Source organism: Meriones unguiculatus, chromosome 1, assembly GCF_030254825.1.
Source record: "Meriones unguiculatus strain TT.TT164.6M chromosome 1, Bangor_MerUng_6.1, whole genome shotgun sequence".
Classification (NCBI taxonomy): Eukaryota; Metazoa; Chordata; class Mammalia; order Rodentia; family Muridae; genus Meriones; species Meriones unguiculatus.
The window spans coordinates 23,111,879-23,134,713 of NC_083349.1; the positions used below are offsets into that span (position 1 = coordinate 23,111,879).

Consider the following 22,835-nt stretch of genomic DNA (forward strand, 5'->3'; position numbering starts at 1 on the left):
CTCCCTCTTCCTCAAGATGCTGATAAGGAAGGCCAGGCCAGATGGGGTCCCTGGAGACATGGCCTTCTCCTCCCCACTGGTGGGCTCCTATCGAGAGTGATCTGTGTCTCCACACTCACAAAACCCCATTGCTTCCTAAGCCATGTCTCAGGGCTTCAGAGAAGGAGGGCAAAGGCCTCCCAGCAGCCATCATTAGAGCCCGAAGCCCGGAAGGAAGAACCGGATGGGCTCTCCAGAGTGAATTAGTGCTGGTCAGTCCTGGTGCTGGTTCCCAGACTCCCACTGGCCAGCACGTTCACCCGCTGCCAGGAAGTTGGTGAGGGGGAGGTGGTAGTAGGGGTGAGTCAGCGATGACAGGAGCCCCAAGACAAAGGTCATGAGGAGAGAACTGAGAGGCGCTGTTTACAACAGTCTACCTCCTGGAGGTCTTCTCCCAGCGCCTGCCAGCTCCTTGAGCTCTAAGGAGCCCTTCCTCCTGCTCTCCTGCCCAGGACTGACAACTGTGTGTGCCTCCCTGTAAGCTGGGGGCTTCTGGAGCATAAGGACGGCTGGTTACACAGCATCTGTTACCAAGAGCCCTGGCCACAAGTTACCTACACCTCCCAACTGCCAAACAAAACAAAACTCTTTTGATATATATATTTTTTTGTTTTAGTTTTGAATTCGTATGTGGGAAATGCTTTGAACAGCACTTGGTAAGTCCAATATGAGCATTTGAGATATTGATATTATTTTCTGCTCATATACACATTTGGAAGAAACACAGCAGATATGCTGATTAAGAACTGGGGATCTGAATCCAAGGAGAGTGGGGACTAGACTAATGGCGTCCAGCTTGGAATGGAATCTTCCTGACTAGTAAAGTGGACAGAGGCAAGCTGTGGGACCTGACAGAGGACACGGCAACCACATGCCTGGGCTGGGTGTCTCTGCCAGCAGACTGTGAGAAAGGAGCCTTCTGAGCCCATGGGCTTCTTCAGCCTGGTCTCCTGGGGCCGGTAGGAGCAGGGAAGGACCAGGATTAGTCCAAACTCTTTGGACTTACAGATCTGATCCCACAGCGCTCTGGGGCCAACCGGCAGGAGAGAAAGGTTCCAGCAGGGCTCAGGGGACTTACAAACTGGCCACGGGGATTAGTGAGGCTGAAAAGAACATTTGCCTAGGAAGGAAAAACGGGAAGTGAGAGGCCGAGGGTAACTCTCTTATCTGTCCCTAGGGACTCAAGTAGACCAATGAGGGACCAGAGGAGGTGGTGAAGTCTGGGGCATCTTGACAGGTCCTTGGTTCCGCCTAACCCCTCCTCACTCCGAACCAGCTGTCCCGCCTCTGCCTTCTGCAGGCTTCCATTGGCTAGAGTTAGGGCCCCGCCCCACAAAGGCCGCTTGCCATTTGCTGAGGTCTCTGTTGTTTGCGTGTTTGTGGGGGCGGAAGACACGCGTCATTCCCTGGAACCTAGGGACTTCCTCTCTCTGCTTGTCTGGGTCAACTTGTCTGTCCATCGCTGGCCCATCGCTCCCTGGCCCTCTCTCTCACTCTCAGCAGCTGTCTCTCACAGGCCCACTGCCCTGCCTTTTCTTTCCTGCTATTGCCTCCTGCTCCGCCTGCCTGGGTGGCCACCATGGGTCGGAAGCGGCTCATCACTGACTCCTACCCTGTTGTGAAGAAGAGGGAGGGGCCGCCTGGGCACAGCAAGGGGGAGCTGGCACCGGAGCTAGGTCTCTGAAATGTGGGGGTGGCAGGAAGAATGGACATGCAGGGATCAGAAAGATCTCTCTCCCCCATCTCTCTTCGTCTCTCCCTCTCTCCCTGTCTCTTTCCGTCTCTGTCCTCTCTCTCTCTCTCTCTCTCTCTCTCTCTCTCTCTCTCTCTCTCTCTCTGTGTGTGTGTGTGTGTGTGTGTGCTGGCTAGAAGGGGAAGCTAGCATGTCTTGCACTTCCGATGAGCTGCCTGGCTGCAGGATGGCAAAAGCAAATGAGTGAGGAGATAACCAGGATAAGTTCCAAAGGGCAAAGGCCTCGATGGGACTGAGGCGCCCCATATCATTGTAGGGGAAGACATCCAGTCCCTCAGCCAGGAGGAAGCAGAGCTGGAGCTGCTGAGGCAGTTTGACCTGGCCTGGCAGTATGGGCCTTGCACAGGTGAGAAGCCCGTTTCCAGCCCCTGCCATCAGGCACCTCTCTGAACCAGTCCTGGCATCGATGTGTCAGATGTCAGTTCTGGCATCGATGTGTTAGAAATAATGCAAGTGCCTGCCTAACTCTTGAACCCTGTCTCCACAGACAGACATGTGGAGGTTCAAGAAGCTTCCCTCTGTACTCCCCAGCCTGGACTCTTCTGCCTGTCCTGAGTCTTCTTTCCCCCTGGCAGGTATTACACGGCTGCAGCGCTGGCATCGGGCAGAGCAGATGGGCTTGAAGCCCCCCCTAGAGGTGCACCAGGTGCTGAAGACACACCCTGAAGACCCCCGCTTCCAGTGCAGGTCAGGACGGGCCTGGACAGCTGTCAGGGGAACTGGGGCCTTCTCCAGGAGTTGCCCCCCTCTCTCTGCATAGGGGTTGCCTTGACTTGAAGAAATGGGCACAGACTTAGGGAGTCCTTCCTGACAAACAAGAAGGGTCTTCTAGGTGCCTGGCACAAGGCAGATCCCTATAATGATCCTCACCTCTATGCACTAACAGTGGGGGAAGAGTATTTCTAGGGGCCGTGGAGCTCTCTCTGAGTACTGAGGTGTTCACAAGTCGTAGAACCGCACACAATAGTTAAGAACCGGTGAGAGCACATCAAAGAATAGAACTAACTTGGCTATGCGTTTCTTCTCCCACCCTGTCCTCCACAGCCTCTGGCATCACTACCCACTCTGAGGCACCACCTAGACTGTCCTTCCCTTGGCACCTCCTAGCCACCAAGAATTTGAGGACAGACATCATGACCAGCAGATGCTGCTCCGCCCAGCTTGGCTCTAGAGAAACAGCAGGCTAACTTTGGAGGTCCTCCTGGATCAGCCTCCAACCAACAGCTCCTGAAGCTCCTGGGTCCTGTGCAGCTGAAGCCAAGTACCTCTAGGGCCTAATTATGATCACCAGGTTAGACCACCAGGTCAGACTCCCACACCCTCTCTGACCTATGATGTGGCAAATCCAACACAGTCTGGCATAAAGCAAGATGTAGGCAGATAAGCTAAAAGGCCCACCTCATACTGGGCATCCAGCTGAGGGCACAACTGCCTGAGCTCTTGAATCAAGGAGCTCACAAAGGCCTATAATAAAGTACTTTAAGCCTGAAATCCTGACCTTTAGTCCCTTATTATGGTCCTATTGTAATTCAGTTCCCAAAAGGAAAGTAGACAGGGGAGCCAGCTACAGGCTCTTTTGTTACCTGCCCTTTGGGGGGTGGGGAGTTCAAGACAGGGTTTCTCTGTGTAGACCTGGCTGTCCTGAACTCACTCTGTAGACTAGGCTGGCCTCAAATTCAGAGATCTGCCTGCCTCTGGCTCAGACTGCTGGGATTCAAGGGAGTTCTGTTTTTCCTAGAACTCACTATAAACAGGTTGGCCTCTAACTCACAGACACCCACCTGCCTTTGTCTCTTGCTGAGATTAAAGGCTTGTGTGTCACCACCAGGCTTCCATAACTATCTTTCTAAGGAAGTCTTTTCAAAAGCTGAGATGGCCTCTGGTGTCCCCTGGTAGTACTTAGAAAACCACTCTAAGCCACCTTCCCAGACCAGCCATGGAAAAACATGCCTGATATGCCCAGCTTATGAGCAGCTGTTACGCTTCTGGCACCATAGGTCCCCATAAGGTGTTACTATCACTGAAAATATAGGCAAAACAAACATGAAAATTAGTTATGTCATGTGGTGGTCAGCATTAAGTAAAAATAAGGTGAGGGGTTTGTAGGGGGTCAGAGAATGTCAAGGTGATATTTTGAGGAGTCAGACAGGAAGAGCCCCATAGTACGGTAGCATTTGAAAAGAAACATAAAAGGAAGTAAAGGAGAGAAGGCTCATATCTTTGTAAATGTTTTAGACAGAAAGAATGACAAGGAGAAAGGCTCAGTGGCAGGGACATTTCCAGACTGTTCACATAAGAACATGATCAGAACACAGGGGACAAGGGGCAGAAGGGAATGAGGCCAATAGGTAGCAGGCAGGTCCCATTGGATGTAGACCATGATAAGAAATCTGGATTTTACAGTGAGTGAGAGGAGATATAGATGGCTTTGAGGAATGACATCATTGAACTGATGTTTTGAAAATATGACTGCAGCTGTGGGCGGAAACAGTCTGTGGAGTTGGGGAAGCAGACAGGTGGTGAAACCGCTCTGCTTGGCAGGCTAATGACACCTGCCTGAAAAGAGGTGACAGTGATGTCATTTGAAGCAGGGTGGGGAGATGGAGCTGGTAAGAAGTGGCCAGATTTTATTTTGAGGGGACAACTGACCACTAGGAGTTGCTGATCTTGACTGGGATTTAAGGGACAGGAGCCAAGGATGACTTGGCTTGAGTGGCTGGAAGATCAGGTAGCCCATAGAAGACAGGGAGGACTGTGGGAAGAGGAGAGTAGGAAGGGAAACAAGAACAAAGAGCTCTAGATGTTTTGACTTTGGGGGAGGGGGTTACTGTGGTGGAACCTGGGGTCTGGCCTACAATAGGCCAGTGCTCTATGACTGTGCTACACCCCCCAGTCAATATGTTATATTTGAAGTGTTTGCAGTGTATCCCAGGAAGTGTAGGTAGAGGATATGGTAAATCTGGAATTCTGTAGAGGTCTGGATTTGAGATATAACTTTGGGGAACTTTCAAATAGCATTTAAGGTGACAAGAATGAGCTGGGCACAGTGCTATTCATGTGGAATCCAGATAACCAGGGACCTGACTCACTCGGGAAATTTCAAAGCCAGTCTGGCAACACAGGAAGACCTGTCTCCAAAAAGTTCCCAGCACTCAGAACACAAAGACAGGCAGGTCTCTGTGAGTTCAAGGCCAGCCTGGTCTACATACAGAGTTACAGGACAGTTAGGGCTACACAGAGAGACCCTATCTTAAACAAACAAAGGAACAAAAAAGCAAGCCCATCAATCAACCAGTATATCAGTATATTTAGCATATACAGCACACATCTGGAATCCCAGCACTCAGGGAGGCAGAGGCAGGCAGATCTCTGTAAGTTCAAGGCCAGCCTGGTCTACACAGAGAAACCCTGTGTAGAAAAACAAACAAACAAACAAACAAACAAGAGTATTAAGTGGGATCCCAGGACAGCCCAGCTTTGCACTTAAGCCAGAGAGATGGGAGAATAGCACAAAGGAGATGGAGGTGGGGGCATCCTGCTGAGACAGTGGAGGGCCAGGAGAGGCCTGGCAGGGAGTCCCAACCTTTAGGTGTTTCCAAGAAGCTGGTAAAATGCAGTCTGAGAGGGTCCTGCTGGATTTGGCCACACAGAGGTCCCTGGGGAACTTTGGTGAGAACAGCTTTGTGGTATGATGGTAAGAGCCTGCCTGAACGGGAAGCAGGGAGCTTGTCAGTTTTGGTTTGTTTTCAGATGGAGGAAAGATTTATTTTGGCTCATGGTTAAAGGCAGTATTATGCTAGGGGAGGGACAGTGGCAGTAGCAACTCTGCCTCTAACACTGAACCGTGTGGAAGAGCAATCTGGGGTGCCTCACAGACTCCATGCTATCCTATCATTCCAATGTTAGTATATATGCTGCTGAAGTGAGGAACATGTTTCTTTGAGGAACATTTTACTGTAAAGGAGTGCAGACTGGAGTGCTAGCTAGAAAGGGATGAGATCAAAGGAAGTTTGTTTTTCTCCTTTGTTTTAGATAGAGTAGCATAGCAGCTTAATTACACAGTGTGAACAATCAAGAGTGGTGCCCCCAGGACAGGATGTGATGCAGTTGGGAGTGAGGTCATTGTTAAGGTCATGAGAGCTGGAAACTCTAGATAAAATCTACTGTGAGCCCCGGGGAGTAGGTATGGGAGGGAGGTCTTGAGGGGTTAGGGTACTGGAGGAGCAGATGCACACTGAGGGCCTGGCACTGCTGGGCAGGGTGGCATGTTTGCTGGGTGCCTATCCTGCTGTGCTGAATACTGCATTCATGTCACCAGCTGAGGCCTGAGAACAATCTCATTAGGTAAGTACTGTCTACGCCTTACAGAGAAAGAAACTGAGGCTGAGAGGGAAAATGCTCTGCCCAGCCAGCAAACAGCAAAGCCAGCCTTCACAGCTGTCCCGCCAGGCTAGCCAAACACCTGCACTCCAGATGTTTAAGGACTTGATGAGATAAGGCCTACATATGGGGGAAATTTAAGGGGGAAAAAATCCCTCATGTAATACAAGTGCTGCCCCCAGGCATCCTAGGAGTCTAAAGACACAGAGGTGCCCCGTTCTCAGGAAGCAGACAACATCTGGAGTAGGGGTGTATAGCAACTAATCTGCAGAAGCCTCCAGGGCAAATGACCCCTCCTGCTGCACTGGTTACCCTGCTAACCCTCATCTGTACCAAGCCTTTGGACTCACAGTGTCCCTGCTCTTAGACCTTCCACTCTAGAGTTTCTGAGGAGTCTCAGTAGTGTTGTGTTTTGTCATTTTTAAATTTGCCAATTTTACATTTGACTCCTGACTCCGGTGATGTGTCTGGAGTAGCTGTTTTAACATAAAAATAAATGAAAACCCTTTAGGAAGACGTGTGTGTAGCCTCGGAAGCCTCTGACGCCTATCACAGCCTAGGTGGTCTGAGAAGCACTGCGCCAACACTGTGCAGCCGGGAATGAGCACTCACCCAAAGGAGGCGGGCCTGCGGGGACATTTTCTTGATTAATTTTGATGCGGAAGAGCCCAGCCCATAGCAGGTGATGCCATCCCTAGGCAAGAGGTCCTGAGGTGTATAAGAAAGTAAACTGAGCAAGCCAGGAGGATCAAGCCAGTAAGGAGCATTCCCCTATGGCTTCTGCTTGAGTTCCTGCCTTCAGGTTCCTCCTGCCTTGCTTGAGTTTCTGCCCCGAATGCCCTCATTGGTGGACTGTTACCTAGAAGTACAGATGAAGTACAGTTTCCTCCTCTGGTTACTTTTGTTCATGGTTTTTGTTGGAGCAATAAAAATCAAACTAAGATAGGGAGCATGTGTAATCAGAGTGATGTATGCAGTCTATGCCGTGTGTATTGTAGTACTCGGTACTTTTGGCAGCACAACCAAAAGCATCTAGTGGACTGGAAAGATGGCTGAGCAGGTGAAGAGTACTTGTTGCTCTTGCAGAGGAGCTAGCTTTAGTTCCTAGCACCCACATGGCATCTCACAAACACTCGTAACCCTAGTTCCAGGGGCCCTCACACCTTCTTCTGGCCTCTGCTGGCACCAGGCACACAGGACTACACATGCATCATGCATACATACAGGTGTAATATAGGAAGGAAGGAGAAAGCCAGCAGAGGTACTTATGTGTCTAGCAGCACTGGCCTGTGTGCATTTTATCTTACAGCTACTCTGGACATGGCTATAATGCTTATTACACAGAGACAGTGAGGAAGTTGCTCTGGGCAACATGGCATGTAAGATTTGATCCTAGAGTCCAGCTCCAAGCATGTCTTCTTTGTTATATATGATAAAGCCAAAGAGGCAGGCTGGGACCAAGGAAGGGCTCTTGAGCTGGACTGTATCTATGATAATGAGAGTGCCTGAAGGTTTCTAGGCAGAAGAAACAAGATCAAGAGAGCCATCCTGAAAAGTCTTTTCGGCCAGGAATGAAAGAATAAAAGAAAGATTGTTGTCAAGGTGTTTGGCACACACTTTTAATCACAGCATTCAGGAGGCAGCGGCAGGCAGATTTCTGTGAGTTCAAGGCTGGCTTGGTCTATATAGCAAGCTACAGGATAGCCAGGGCTACATAGAGAAACCCTGTCTAAAAAATGAGAGGGAGGGAGGAGGGAGGAAGGAGGGGGAATAATAGTGCAGGGAGAAAGATTAAGTAGGAAGCTATTAAATATTCAAGACATGGAGTGCTAAGACCTTGGATTAACAGGGACAATGGGAAGGACAAAGACTGTTGTAAAGGAAGTTGGCAAAGACTAGTATCTGGGAATGGAAGAGCAGGAGAAGGAGCCAGATCTGACTCAGTGTCTAAGTTTGGGTGGTTGAAAGAACGCTGAGGCCATGAGCAGAAAAGTAGAGATGGGAGGGGGCCAGGCTCAATTTTACACATGGTCAGTTTGAGGTGATGGTAGCTATCCAGAGGGAAAACTTGGCTGGCGATGGAAACAGAGTTCAAGTCCAGAAGAGAGGACAGGGAGGGGATGACATCAGAGGCAGAAGAGACTCACTTGCACAGAAGTGACCACTGACCCCAAGAATACGGGACAAATCTTCTGAGACTAAAGGGACAGGAAAATGTGGGATAAGGAAACCAAAGGTGGCTCTCAGGAAAATTCTCTTTAGAGTTAAAAGAAGATCCAGCCAAGCAGAGACTAAAGTCTTAGAGTGGCAGAAAGACTGGCAAGGCAGTTGCAGTCAGCTGCATAGCTACCCAGACAGGTGCTGGATCCCCTCCTCTGTTCTTGCTTTGCACTTCTATTTGGGCTTTCTCAGTGTCACGGTAATGAGGAGGACCACACTGACTCATTCTCACTGATTCAGGTGTGGCGGCATTCATCCACCCTCAGACCATGCTGCCAGCCAGGGCAAGCCTGATGGGAGGGCCCCACAGAGGCTGCCTGAGAACTAGACAGATGAGCCCACAGCAGGGTTCGAATGATTGTAGACCATGTGCTAGGTCTTAGGTCCTTTTTGGGCCCAAGTTTGTAACCTGAAGGAAAAGGCATCTTGTTCTAACTTTGAGGCTACCTCCGATACCACACTATGAGGTACTGATGGCTTCTCTTGCTGGCTCAAGCCCTTCCTGCACCCTGTTTTTCTCTCTGTGAAGCTTTGCCTAATTGAGCTAAGGATCCCTTGGTGCTCCCTGTGGTGGCCTGTTTGTTATGGCATGTAACATTAGGACAACAGTCCATGCCACTTTCCTCACTGATGGAGAGGATTTGATCTTTGCCCCCATACAGCAGGGTCCATTCTATGGTGACAACCTTCCCACTTCATGTTCACATCTGTTTCTGGTCTGTTTGTCCCTCTAGCCTGTGAAATAATTTACAATGTGAAGGCTACTCCTAAACCTTAATGAAACCTAGGCTCTACCTAAATCACTCCTCTGTCAAGTTCAGAAGCAGACCCTTTCCTGTTTGTAAGCCAGGGCCTCCAGGGGCCAGCCTAGTCAGCGCAGCCCAGTCAGATCCACTGAGGGACAGAGCAGAGACAGTCATCCTGTCAGGAGCACTTGGCACTGTCCAGCTTTCTCTCCAGGTCACTGGCCAGGATCCCGCCGTTTCAGTCCCACACTGCTGCAGTGCAAACTTGTCCAACTCCACGGATATTAGTTTGACAGCTTTCATTGAATCATAAATGCAGATATATCCCTTTCTATCTCTATCTGGAAGCCGATCCTGCAGGCCCATCTGTATGTGGGAAATACCTGTCTACGGTTACTGATTGACACTCTTTCCAGGGGGAAGTTTAAGTACCTGGTGGATATAAAACTGCACAAGTTCCACAAAGTTCTTCATGAACTGACTTACTTGCCTTAATTCTAAGACAAATAGAGAACGGAGGGAAAGATCTGTAGAAAAGTTTGCATTTGAGGAAAAATATAGGCTAAACATGTGGTTCAGTAGTAAAATATGTGTTTAGTATGTGTATGGTCCTGGGTTTCATCCCAGGAATACACACATGCTCACACATTCTCTCTCTCTCATACACACACACACACACACACACATTTGTTTTATGCATACAGTATCTCTAAAAAAGCACCCAAGAAATTTATGCCACTAGGGCTGGTAAGATGGTTCAGTGGTAGCCTCAACTACACAGTGAGCTTGAGGTCAACACAGGTTCCCTGAGACCCAGTCACAGAAAAACGATGATGATGAGGAGGAGGATTATGATGGAGGAGGAAACAATGTCATAGGGTAAAAGGCCATTGTGCCATAGCACTGCAACATTCTGTGGCTATGCCTGGACTTACAATGCTGCCCTCTCTGTATTACAGTCACTGGGAGAGAAGGGATTCCTACCTAATCCTTTCAAATGTTATTTCTAGCCGGCTCATTCTCCCTTTTACCTGGCAGTGTCCCAACACTGGGACAAGGGGCAACTTGTCAAGACAACAGATTTAGCAGAAGTTCAAATCTGATGACTCTCAAACGAACATCAAACTTCCAGCTAGCTGGTTAACATGCACACTTGTGACACCTGTTGGGGTGGGTAGCTTGTGGAAGGAAGAGCCCTGCTCCACCCCTTAAAAAAATGCTCAGCTTTACTCCAGTGACCTCAGACAGCACCCTCTGCCAGCCATGCACAGCAGAAACAGGTAGAAGCTCAAAACAGCCTGGCTCTGGGAGGATCTGAAGGAAGTATGACGACACGCCATTCATCATTTGACTCAACAACCCCAGTACTGCCTACAACCTACCCTGCAGAATCGCTTCAACAAACATGTGTGCAAGCCTATTCACTGTGGCACTGTGTGAGTGGCAGAATACTGAAAGCAACCTTTGACCCTGCCTACCAGGGCTACCCAGTGTGCCACCAGAGCTGGAGACATGAAGGCTTTCCTGGCTGATGAGTGGTGATTGATAAACTGTAACATATGTATAAACTCCCTATGTTTTAGGAAAGAAAGAGAAGTAAACTATATATTTGATTAAAAAAAATACAAGAGAGCTAAAAAAGATGGTTCAGGGGTTAAGAGCACTGTCTGCTCTTCCGGAGGTCCTGAGTTCAATTCCCAGTGCCCACATGGTGGCTCGCAACCATCCGTGAGATCTGATGTTCTTTTCTGACAGGCAAGTGTACATGCAAATAGAGCACTCATATATATATATATATATTTATATAATAAATCTTAAAAAAAAACACACAGGAAGGGTAAACTAGAAATGTTAGAGTAGGTAAGGATGGAGGGAGGATACAAAGCCAGGCTTCTCTAAGGATATTTTATAGTTTGGCTCTTGTACTATATAACTATGCTAAAGATGTTCTAACACATCTTTATAAGGTGACCTTTTTATATACCCCTCTAACCTCAGTTTTGATCAAAAGGTTGTCAAGGTCACCAAGAACAATGTAGAGATTGCCAAAGACTTATTTAAAAGAGTTTTCAAGTCTGACTGAGAACTCTGACATTTATACATAAATAAGAAGATGGAATATTTAAAATCGTGTTTTTCTTTAAAAAAAAGACATCTTTATATTTATCTTTAACTTAGAACCTAAATATAAGTATAAACAAATGAACCTCACTGTATATCACATTGGTATTATAACCAAAGAAAAGAGAATTATGAAGGCTGGGAAGATGGCTCCGAGGGTAGAGGAACTTGCTGCCAGGCTTGACCTGAGTTTGATCCCTAGGACCTACCTAATGGAAGGGCTGGCCCTTACAAGTTGTCTCTGACCTCTATGCCATGATACACCCACACCTCCACACACCAAATAAATGAATTTCAGAATAAAACAAGAAAAAGAACATAATAATTTAAGTACATTTTCACTACAATTCAAAGACTTCCTAACAGCAAAAAAGCTATCAAAAACCCTTCACTTTTACTTCCTGGTCTTGTTGCAGATGATAGTAGTGGTGTGATGAATTTCAAACAGTTATGCTATTTTTGCATTGAGAACAGAAAAGGAAAGGGGGTGGTACACCTTTAATCCCAGCACTCAAGAGGCACAAACAGGTGGCTCTCTGTAAGTTTGAGGCCAATAGAACCCACATATAGAGTCCAGGACAGCCAGGACTACACAAAACCCTGTCTCAAAAACAAAAACAAAAACAAAAACAAAAAAACAAAACCAACAACAAAAAAACACAGAAAGCCTAGTGGTAGGGCTGGCAGCGGAGGTGTGCATAGCTGCCTCACACCCCTTTAACCCCAGGACTTGGGAGGCAGAGGCAGGAGGACCTCTGAGTCTAAGGCCAACCTGGTCTACAGAGCAAGTTCCAGAACACCTAGAAGTACACAAAGAAACCATGTCTGGATGAACCAAAAAGACAAAATAAAAAAAACCACAAAGACTACACAGATGTTGGAAAACAGGTCACAAATGGAGAAAAATTATGAAAGAAAATCTTCCAGGGTGGGATTTAGTATTATAGATGATAGTAGTGAGAGTTTAAAAAAAACATTTTTAGTAAGGTATAATTTATCTGCAACAACATTACAGGGTTTTTATTTATTTTATTTTTTTTAAAGATTTATTTATTTATTATGTATACAAATATTCTGTCTGCATGTACACCTGCTCGCCAGAAGAGGGAACCAGATTCATTGTAGATGGTTGTGAGCCACCATGTGGTTGCTGGGAATTGCACTCAGAACCTCTGGAAGAGCAGCTGGTGCTCTTAACCTCTGAGCCATTCTCCAGCCAGGGTTTTTATTTTTTATTTTTTTGTGGTATTGTGATCAAGCCAGGCAACTGGGATCAGGTACATATCCACCCCCAAAACTGAATTATAAGTGGACATCTCTGATAAACGTATACACTACCTTAACCACCAATCTTATGATAATCTAGAACATTCGTCAGCCCCAAAAGCTTCTTACTCTTCTTTGTATATAATCCTCTTTTCCCTCGTCCTACATAATTGGTTTCTGTAACCAGAAACATATCTTGTCTTTCCTAGAACTTCTCATAACTACCACCATGAGCATGTCTGGCTTATTCACTTTATAATATTTGTGAGAGTCCGGCAAGCTGAACTTGATTCCTGGAGCCCAAAGGCAGGGTAAGGACTGACTCCGCAGAGTTGTACTCTGACCTACACATGCAAACCTCCCCCAATAAAACAATTCAAAGATTAAAAATAGCAACCTCTATGAGTTTCAGTCACACCGTTGTGTATCGGGCAGCAGTGAGAGCAGAGTCGCAGGTGAAGGGAGATGGGGCAGGCAGCCAGGAGAGGAGGCTATGACAAAGCTGGAGGGAGCAGTAGAGGAAGAGAGAAGAGGAGACGGGGAGGGAGGTTCAGGCTGTGCTGCCCCTCCCTGCTAACGTCAGAGAGCGGATGTGAGCAACAGCGGTGGGCTCAGGGCTAAGATCGGGAGATAGAGGGTTTGTGCTCCACCAGCCAGTTAGCCAGAGAAGAGTGAGGCCTTTGTTACCCAGGCCTAGTCAGGAATGCAGGGTTACCTGATGACTCTACCCGTGGCCACAGGCCATAGACCTGGGGGAGAGGCAGGTCACAGATGAGTCACGCTGCACTCATTTATTTCTATAGCTGAGTAATATTCCATCATGTGACTAAGCCATTTATCAGCTGATGGACGTCTTCAGTTCTTTCTAGTTTTGGACCCCGCTGAATAAAGCTGTTATACACGGTCATGTACAAGTCTTTGCATACATTTTCCATCTCTCTTGGGTAAATGCCAAAAAGTCACATTACTAGGTTATGTATCATATGTGTATTCAATTTCACTTATTTATTTTTACAGATTTGTTTTATTTCATGTGTACGGACGTTTTGCCTGCATGTATGTTTGTGTACTATGTGTGTGCCTGGTGCCCACAGAGGCCTGAAGGTTTCCTGGAACTGGAGTTATAGACAATTGTGAGCTGTCACATGGATGCTGGAAACTCAACCCAGGTCTAGAAGAGAAGCCCATGCACCTACCCACTGAGCCATCTCTCCAGTATGCATAATATACATGCATATTACATTTTACAATACACAATAGATTCATCTAGCAAAGTGATTATACCATCTTGCATTCCCATCAGCATGTAGGACTGTGTTAGGGGAGTTAGCTCAATGGTTCCTAGCATGGGTACCTCGCCTGTGTGAAGTCCTGAGCGCCATGCAGAATGGAAGAGTGGAGCTGGCTTAGGAGCCTTACATCTGCACCAGCAGCTGGCGGTGCCAGTCTTTCAAGTTTAGTCATTCTTCTTAAAAATGTCTGTGTCGAGGTTGGGCAGACGGCTCAGCAGTTAAGTGAGCTTACTGTTCTGTCAGAGGGCAGGGCATGACAGGTATGTGTGCAGGGGTGCAGTCAGAAGGCACATTAAAGAATTAAAAAAGATATTTTAAAGATTTTATTTTCATTTGAATTATGTGTATTTGCATGTGAGTGCAGGCTGTCTGCAGAGATTGGGTTCCCCTGGTGCTGGAGTTAAGGGTGGTTGCAAGCAATCTGACGTGAGTGTTGGCAATTGAGCTTGGGTCCTACAGAAGAGCCGTACATGCTCTTAACCAGGGGGCCATATCTTAAACATGATCGCTTGGTTCAACAACGTTCTAATCACTCCACAGAGAAACTCTGCTGCTACTGACAGTCAGTTCCAAGTCCCCTTGGCAACAGCACACATATTTTCAGTCTCTATGGATTTGCTTCTTCTGAACATTTCTCACAGACAGAATCATGCAGTGTTGGAGAGACAGCTCAGTAGTTAAGAGCACTTGCTGTTCTTGCAGAGGACCTGGGTTCAATTCCAGAATCCACACGGCAGCTCACAGCCATCTGTAACTTCAGTTCCAGGAGCACCGAGCCCATATATGCCTCACATACATGCATTCAGGCAAAACACTCATACACATTAAAAAAAAACCAAACAACTAAATCTAAAACAAACAAACAAACAAACAAGCTCCAGGGGATCTGATGGCTCTTCTGGCCTTTGTGGACACTGCACCATAGACATAAAAATGTTTTGTTTTTTTTTCTCTGTGTAGCCTTGGCTGTCCTGGACTTGCTTTGTAGACCAAGCTGGCTTTGAACTCACAGAGATACGCCTGCCTCTGCCTCCCTGAGTGCTGGGATTATAGATGCTTGCCACCATGCCCATCTCATAAAAATGTTTTTAATGAAAATAAATAAATATAAAGTGGAGAGAAGGCTCAGAGTTTAAGAACAATGGCTGTTCTTCCAAAGGTCCTGAGTTCAATTTACAGCAACCACATGGTGGCTCACAGCCATGTATAACGAGATCTGGTGCCCTCTGATGATATGCTGGCATACGTGCAGGCAGAATGCTGTATAAATAATAAATAAATAAATCTTAAGCAAACAAAAGAAATAAGTAGAATCATGCAGCATGTTGTCTTTTATGTCTCGTTTCTTTGATTTCATACAAGAATTTTAAGATTCATCCATAGTGTCAATCACAAGTACTTAATTTCTTTTGATGGCTGAATAATAATTCATTTTTAAAATTTAAGTACTGCTGGGCAGTGGTGGCACATGCCTTTAATCCCAGCACCTGGGAGGCAGGGGCAGTCGGATCTCTATGAGTTCAAGGCCAGACTGGTCTATAGAGTGAGTTCCAGGACAGTCAGGGCTACACACAGAAACCCTATCTTGAAAAGCAAACAAACAAAACCACCTAATTATTTATTGGATGCTAAGTAGGTGGCTCAGTGGTTGGGAGCATTGGCTGCTCTTCCAGAAGATCAGGGTTCAAATCCCAGGCCCTTTCCAGAACAGCTAGGGTGGTTATACAAGGGAAACCTTGTCTTAAAAACAAACAAACAAAATACCGAAACCAACTAAACAACCAAAAACAAAAACAAAAAACAAATCCCAGCCCCTACACAGTGGCTCACAACCATGTATAACTCTAGTCCCAGGGGATCGGACAGTCTCTTCTGGCCTCTGAGGACACTGCGTGCATGTGGCACATGAATATACGTGCAGGCAGAACACCCACAAACATAGAAAGAAACAATGTTCAATAATGCATTTATGTTTATTTTACGTGCATTACTGTTTTGCTTGCATTTATGTCAGTGTGAGGGTTAGATCCTGGAGTTCCAGACAGTTGGGAGCTGCCATGTGGGTGCTGAGAATTGAAGCCAGGTCCTCTGGAAAAGGAGTCAGTGCTCTTAAACCCTGGAGACATCTCTCCAGCCCCCATAAAAAGAAATTTAAAAAAATTTTTTAAATGTAGTTATTTTATGTGTATAAGTATTTAGGTATGTGTACTATGTGCATGCCTGGTGTCTGAGAATGTAAGAGAATAAAACTGATTATTTTTTGTGAATTACTTAGAGATATTCTATTGTAATAGTTTAAAAAAAGGCTTCAATAACAGTTTTGGTTTTTTTGTTTTTTTTTTTTATTCTCAAAGCAGGTTTTCTCTGTGTAGCCCTGGCTGTCACTCTGTAGATCAGGCTGGCCTCAAACTCCAGTTCCACCTGCCTCTGCCTCTGCCTCTCAAGTGCTTGGATTAAAGACGTGTGCCACCATGGCCCAGCAATTTAAAAAAAAATTATAAAAATTTATTTGTTATGTCTGTAGTGTTCTGCCTGCATGTGCACCTGCACACCAGAAGAGGGCATCAGACTGCCGTATAGATGGTTGTGAGCCACCATGTGGTTGCTGGGAATTGAACTCAGGACCTCTGGAAGAGTAGTCTGCTCTTAACAACTGAGCCATCTCTCCAGCCCCTGGTTTTAAAAATTTGAAGAAACATTTTATTTTTATTTTATATGCAGGAGTGTTTACCTACATGTGTGCCTGTGCACATGCGTGCACCCGTGCATCTGCGTGTATGCCCCCAGAACCAACAGAGGGTGCTGTATTTCCTAGAGTTGGCTGTGAGCCACCCAGCATGGGTACTGGTCCAAACTCTGGCCCTCTGAAAGAACAGCAGAGCCATCTCTCCGCTCTCTCCTTGAGCTCTTTAAGACTTGGTTCTAGGCTGTATTAGACGGCGTGTCACAGCTTTGCTCCACAGAAGGGTTAGGGAAGAGCTGGCCTGTGTAGAGAGCATCTGTAGCTATTCTAGCCCATGCGGTCCCGGCCGCTGTAGCATAAATCAGCCAGGAAGAGTGCGGAAACAAATACACAGGTAGTGGTGGGCCTGTGGTGGACCAGATCTGGGCAGACTGCAGTTTGTCTCCCCAGCTTCTAAGTCATGGTCCCTATTTCTACAGCGTGGCTTCACTGAGCTCTCGTGTCAGCCAGAATATTAATGACGTGTTTCCGTTCTGATTGACCCACAATCCAAAGTCTCACAGGACTGTGGGATCTGACTCCCAACCTCACAGCCGTAGTCTCTGTCAGCATCGCCCAGTCACCTTGCACACATGTAATCGGCCTCAGCTGAGGAGTCACAGGGCAATCACACACAGACTTCGGGCAATCCCCTTCTCTGTACCTATCTTTCCTGCAGCTTGCCTCTGAATTTCCACCTGCTTTGGCAGCCCTCACCTATGAGCTCTGCCTTCCAGTGTGGCAGAACCCCTGTGTTCTGCTTGAGTGACACCTCTGTGCTGTGTGGTCTTCAGGTGAGGGGAGGTGTCAGTTATTTGGGGTTTACTTCAAATATTTTCCTTCTCTCAGGGATCATTTCTACCTATTTCTAAAAGCCAATAATAGTGGTCATACATACTGTACTCAATTTGAGAGCCATTTACAATGGGAGGGCTTGGCCATGGTCTAAATAAGCAGTCCTAAACTAATTTTTTTTTCCATTTTATCATCCATCATAAAAGCCTAAAAGCAATAAAACTCCATAGCAGTAAGCATATCTGTAGTTGCTGTTAGTTTCTGAAAACAGCTTTCCCCACTTAAAGAACCTAAGGATCTCTGGATGAATGGCTGATTTTCACTGGGGTAGATACAAGGTGTACCTAGAACAGGATACTGTGATAGGAAGCAACAATGCATCAGAGACGTAGGGCCCCGTATGGGAGCTCTCACTGCCCAGATACAGGATAACAGGATATAGGATAACTGGGAAGAATAACGTGGGGCTGGAGAGATGGTTCAATGGTTGCTGCTCTTGCAAAAGATACAGGTTCGATTCCCAGAACCCACACCCCAAACCTCATAACTTCCTGTAATGTCAGTGCCAGGAGATGCAACACCCTCTTCTGGCCTCAGTGAACACCCACACACATCTACATACACTCAGGGACACAGGCATACACACAAAATAGATAAGTCCTCAAAAACAACACTGACAGCAAGACATTGACCCTACAGGGATAAATGTGACAAGGAAAAAATATTTTTGCTGAAAAATAATAACTTACCATATCAAATGCATAACATAAGGAAAATATACAATTTAAATAATACAGTGAAATAATTTAGGCAAAATTTTCACCTAATGCTAAAACTAGTGGTTGAGAGGGTGGGGGTGCAACTGAATAACAGAGGACTTGCCTACCACACAGGGGGCCTTTAGTCTGATCCCCTACACGCACAAGAGTAAACAAAAATAAAACCAAGTGCTGGAGGGATGGCCCAGAGGTAAAAGCACTGGCTGTTTTTCAAAGGTCCTGAGTTCAGCTCCCAGCAACCACAGGGTGGCTCACAACCATCTGTAATCAGATCTGGTGCCCTCTTCTGGGGTGCAGGTGTACATGAGACAGAATATTGTATAAATAATAAATAAAGAAATCTCTTTTTAAAAGAAAAGAAAAGAAAACCAATGGTTGCTAGATTATTGGGGAAAAGGATATCCACGTCGTTTCAACTTATCACTTGGTAGAAATAATAAAAGGAGTAACTTTTTAAAGATTTATTTATTTATTATATATACAAAGTTCTGTTTGCATGTACACCTGCACACCAGAAGAGGGCACCAGATCTCATTATAGATGGTTGTGAGCCACCATGTGGTTGCTGGGAATTGAACCCAGGTCTTCTGGAAGAGCAGCCAGTGCTCTTAACCGCTGAGCCATCTCTCCAGCCCCAGTTTTGCTTTTTTTTTTAATTATGTAATTATGGCCTATAGTCTAGACTTAGCTCATTATTTCTTGGTTGGTATGGAAAACAACTTGGCAGTTCCTCATAAAGTTAGACAGAATGACATTATGATCCAGCAATTCCACTCTTAGGTATGTACCCAGACTAACTGAAAGCAGGGACTCAAGCAGACACCAGCCAATGTCCACAGCAGCAGTTTTCATAACAGACAAAAGTTAAAAGAATCCAAATGCTTATAAATATGAGAATGGATGAATAAGCTGTGTGTGTACATAAAAGGGCTATTATTACCTTAAGGAGGAATAAAATTCTGGATCATGGTACAACTTGGCTAAAACCTGAACGCATTATGCTAAGTGAATTAAACCACACACAAAAGTCCAAATAAGGCAATATTACATTTACATGCAGTTTGGAGAGAGGCAGATTCGCAGAAAGCATACTGTTCAGCAGGCAAGTTCTGTTGGTGATAATGAAACGCTTCTAGAAATGGATAGTGCTGAGAGTTGTATAACATTACAAATGTACTTTGTGTGTATGGGGCTGGGGATTGAATTTAGGATCTTACTCGTACATGACTGACAAGTGCTGTGCCACTGAGCTATAGCTGCAGCCCTGCAAATGCACCTGATGCTACAATTATCTACTTTAAATTTTTATGGGTCCAGTTTTGCCTGCATGTCTGTGCACCACATACTTGCCTGGTGCACATGATGATCAGAGGAAGGCATCAGATCCCCTGAGACTGGAGTTAGAGGGGGTTGTGAGCCACTATGTGGGTGCTGGGAATTGAAGCCAGGTCCTCTGAAACTTTTAACCACTCTTAACCGCTGAGGCATTGCTTCAGCCCTCAAACAATTATGTACTTTGTTTTTCTGTTGTTGGTTTTTGAGACAGGGTCTCTCTACAGAACCCTGGTTGCCTTAGAACTCATTACGTAGACCAGGCTGGCCTTAAACTCACATAGATCTGACTGTCTCTGCCTCTCAAATCCTGGGATTGAAGGAGTGGTAATCACGCCTAGCCCAATTATATATTTTAATTAATTAAATAAAAATTAATTGGCTGTCCTGGAATTCATTCTGTAGCCCAGGCTGGCCTCCAGCTCACGCCTGTCCCTGCCTCCCCCGTGCTGGGATTGAAGGCATGTGGCACCACTGCCCGGCCAATTATATACTCTAAAATGAACAAAGTTCATTGATTGTGGTAGTGCATGCTTAGAATCTCAGCACTCAGAAGACTAAATCAGGATGAGTTTGAGGCCAGCCTAAGCTATTCAGCAAGAACCTGCTTTATAAAAAAGGCTAAAATAGTAAATTTTATGTTATGTATATTTTTTTACCAAAATTATTTTATTTTTACATTAATTCTTATATTTATTGATTGATTGATCACCAGGTGGTGGCGACCCACACCTTTAATCCTAGCGCTCAGGAGGCAGAGGCAGGTGGATTTGAGTTCAAGGCCAGCCTGGTCTACTGAGCCAGTTCCAGGACAACCAGGGCTACACCGAGAAACTCTGTCCCAAACAAACAAACAAAACCCCACAAAACATTGATTTATTTATCTGTGGGAAGAGAGCTTGCATGTGCCACAGAGAGCTTGGGAAGTCAGATGGCAACCTGAGGGAGTCAGCTCTCTCCTTCCACTAAGTGGTTTCCAAGGATAAAACTTGGGCCACCAGGACTGGTGGTGCTTCCATGTGCTAAGCCATCTTGCCATCCCTATCTTTAATTTGTTAGTATAGTTTGTTGTTTTTTTATTTTTTATTTATTTTTATTTTTTTTTAACTTCAAGTTTATTTATCTAGGTCTTTATTTTTTTAAAGATTTATTTATTTTATGTATATGAGTGTTCTATCTGCATTTATACCTGCCAGAAGAGGGAATCAGTTCACATTATAGATGGTTGTGAGCCACCATGTGGTTGCTGGAAATTGAACTCATGACCTTTGGAAGAGCAGACAGTGCTCTTAACCACGAGCCATCTCTCCAGCCCCCTTGTTAGTATAGTTTTTGTTGTTACTCTTTACTCTTTTTTTTTTTTCCTCTGTGTAGCCCTGGTTGTCCTGGACTCACTTTGTAGGCTGGCCTTGAACTCACAGAGATCTGCCTGCCTTTGCAGGCAGAGGACAATCTCGGGAATTAGTCCTGGCTCTCTACCTGTTTGAGACAGGACATCTCTTCTTCACTGATGCACACGGCTTATGCTATTATGTTTCAATTTACATAGGTTCTAAGGATCTAAACTTGGGTCATCAGGCTTAAATGGCAAGTATTGTACACACTGTTCCTGTAAATATTTCTTGGGTGGAAAGGTAAAGGTTAGAGGGTCCCTTCTGGCCAGGTTCAATTCCCAGCACCCACATGGTACCTCACAACTGTCTGTAACTCCAAGATCTGACATCCTCATACAGACATACATGCAGGCAAAAACTAATGTACATAGAATAAATAAATTACTTTAAAAAAAAATGAAAAACACCAGGTGGCAGTGGCACACACCTTTAATCCCAGCAGGCAGATCTCTGTGAGTCTGAGGCCAGCCTGGTCTACAGAGTGAGTTCTAGGAAAGCCAGGGCTACAGAGAAACCCTGTCTTTAAAAACAACAACAAAAAGAAAGAAAGACACAGATGTCCTGGAAGATAAAGCTAGAAAGGCAGGCTGGTGCCAGTATGAGAAAGGCCCTGACTCACAAAGAAAAAAAAGTCAGTATGCCACTTGTGAGGCCACGCAGAGCACCACCAAAAGCACGAGATAAGTCAGTGAAGACCTAGAAACCATGAAGGCATGGTAACAGGGACTGGGGCAAGCTGAGGAAGGGTGGCAAATGAGAGACGTTCGGAGAAAGACCATCAGACTCTGCTAACTGGTTATGTGTGGAAAGTCACTCAGAGGCTTACATCTGGTGTAAGGGATGCAGAACTGAACAGAAGAGTCAACAAGAGGCTGGCTAGAAGCTCCCAGCTTCAGAGATGAACCAAAAGGAAAGAGAACATGCTTAGTGTCCCAGCTGTCCGTCACATGACCCTTCACAGGCCCTCCTACTCCAACATGGTTCCAACCAGAAAAGAATCCTTCTTCCAAGGACAGTTCTTTGCTCAGAACAGCCTTTGCCTGGCCCTACAACCCACTGCCAGAAGCCTTGAAGCCCAAGCAATGTTAGTGCCCCGGCCTTCAGTTCCATGATGGCATCCCTTTAACAAGTCCCTTCCTACCTAGGCTCCAAGTTCCTGGCATTCCTGCCTTGCCCTGTCCTCTCTCAGCTGAATCCTTTATCAGAGACTAGGAGTCATAGATGGTTCCACATGGACACACCTGAGATAGATGCAGCAAAAGGCATGTGCTCTTGTGTTCAGCAGCTTCAGCTGAAAAAAGGGGACGGCAGCAGCCAGACCTTCTGAAGAGGCAGAGTTCAGCCCAATACAGGAACATTCAGGATAGTGAGGTCATCAAAATGTGGACAGAGCTGAAGGGGGCATGTAGCTGAGCCATCACTGAGTGGGTGGTGTGGCCTCCTAATGGCTTCCTAGGCTGAGATCAGTCTGCCAAGCCAAGATGGCTGCTTGGGAGGATAGGCTGCTGCTGCCTTGGGTAAACCCACCTATCTCCAAACTTCCTCAGGACACATGAGAACATAAAATGTAGGCCACATATAAGTGGCTCCCTCTTGTCAATGTAGCCTTTTACACAGACCATCTCACCCCACATCTGTGTCTGAGTTGAGTTAGGTCAGCAGGTGGGACCTGCTTTGGCCTAGTCTTGCACTCTCTGTGTGGCCTTCTCTGTCATCCCTGTACCTCTGTAGCTCCTTGAACTGGTGGGTACCAACAGGGTTGGGTAGGAATTACTACCCAGGCCTGCCTCACCAGGCAAACTTCTATAGCTTCCTTCCCCATGGAGGTGGGGAACAGATTTTTCCTATCCTTCCTCCTCCAGCCAGATACACAATCCCCCAAGCTCAGTTACCTGGGTAAGCCATCTGCCAGAGGATAAACCTGGCGAGTCAAGGAAAGGATGTGTAACTCTCAACAGGACTGTGTATGTGGGAATAGGTTTATATCTAATGAGGC

At 46.1% G+C, this 22,835-nt stretch overlaps 2 protein-coding genes across 4 annotated transcripts in view; one reads left to right on the top strand and one right to left on the bottom strand.

Annotated features, from left to right (window-relative positions):
* Rad9a (RAD9 checkpoint clamp component A) overlaps nucleotides 1-22,835 on the bottom strand; it is a 61,597-nt gene that overhangs the window by 34,315 nt on the left and 4,447 nt on the right. The window lies entirely within an intron of this gene.
* Pold4 (DNA polymerase delta 4, accessory subunit) lies at nucleotides 1,410-3,283 on the top strand. Its single transcript, XM_021656208.2, has 4 exons — nucleotides 1,410-1,715; nucleotides 2,049-2,138; nucleotides 2,368-2,479; nucleotides 2,837-3,283. The coding sequence occupies exons 1-4, from the start codon at nucleotides 1,619-1,621 to the stop codon at nucleotides 2,859-2,861; spliced, it is 324 nt and encodes a 107-aa protein (XP_021511883.1). The 5' UTR covers nucleotides 1,410-1,618; the 3' UTR covers nucleotides 2,862-3,283.

Excerpts from the sequence above, each read along its gene's own strand:
- Pold4 (XM_021656208.2), top strand. The coding sequence starts at position 1,619 with ATGGGTCGGAAGCGGCTCATCACTGACTCCTACCCTGTTGTGAAGAAG. Across the intron at positions 2,139-2,367 it reads GCAGTATGGGCCTTGCACAG|GTATTACACGGCTGCAGCGC; the intron begins GTGAGAAGCCCG and ends TCCCCCTGGCAG. Across the intron at positions 2,480-2,836 it reads GACCCCCGCTTCCAGTGCAG|CCTCTGGCATCACTACCCAC; the intron begins GTCAGGACGGGC and ends TGTCCTCCACAG.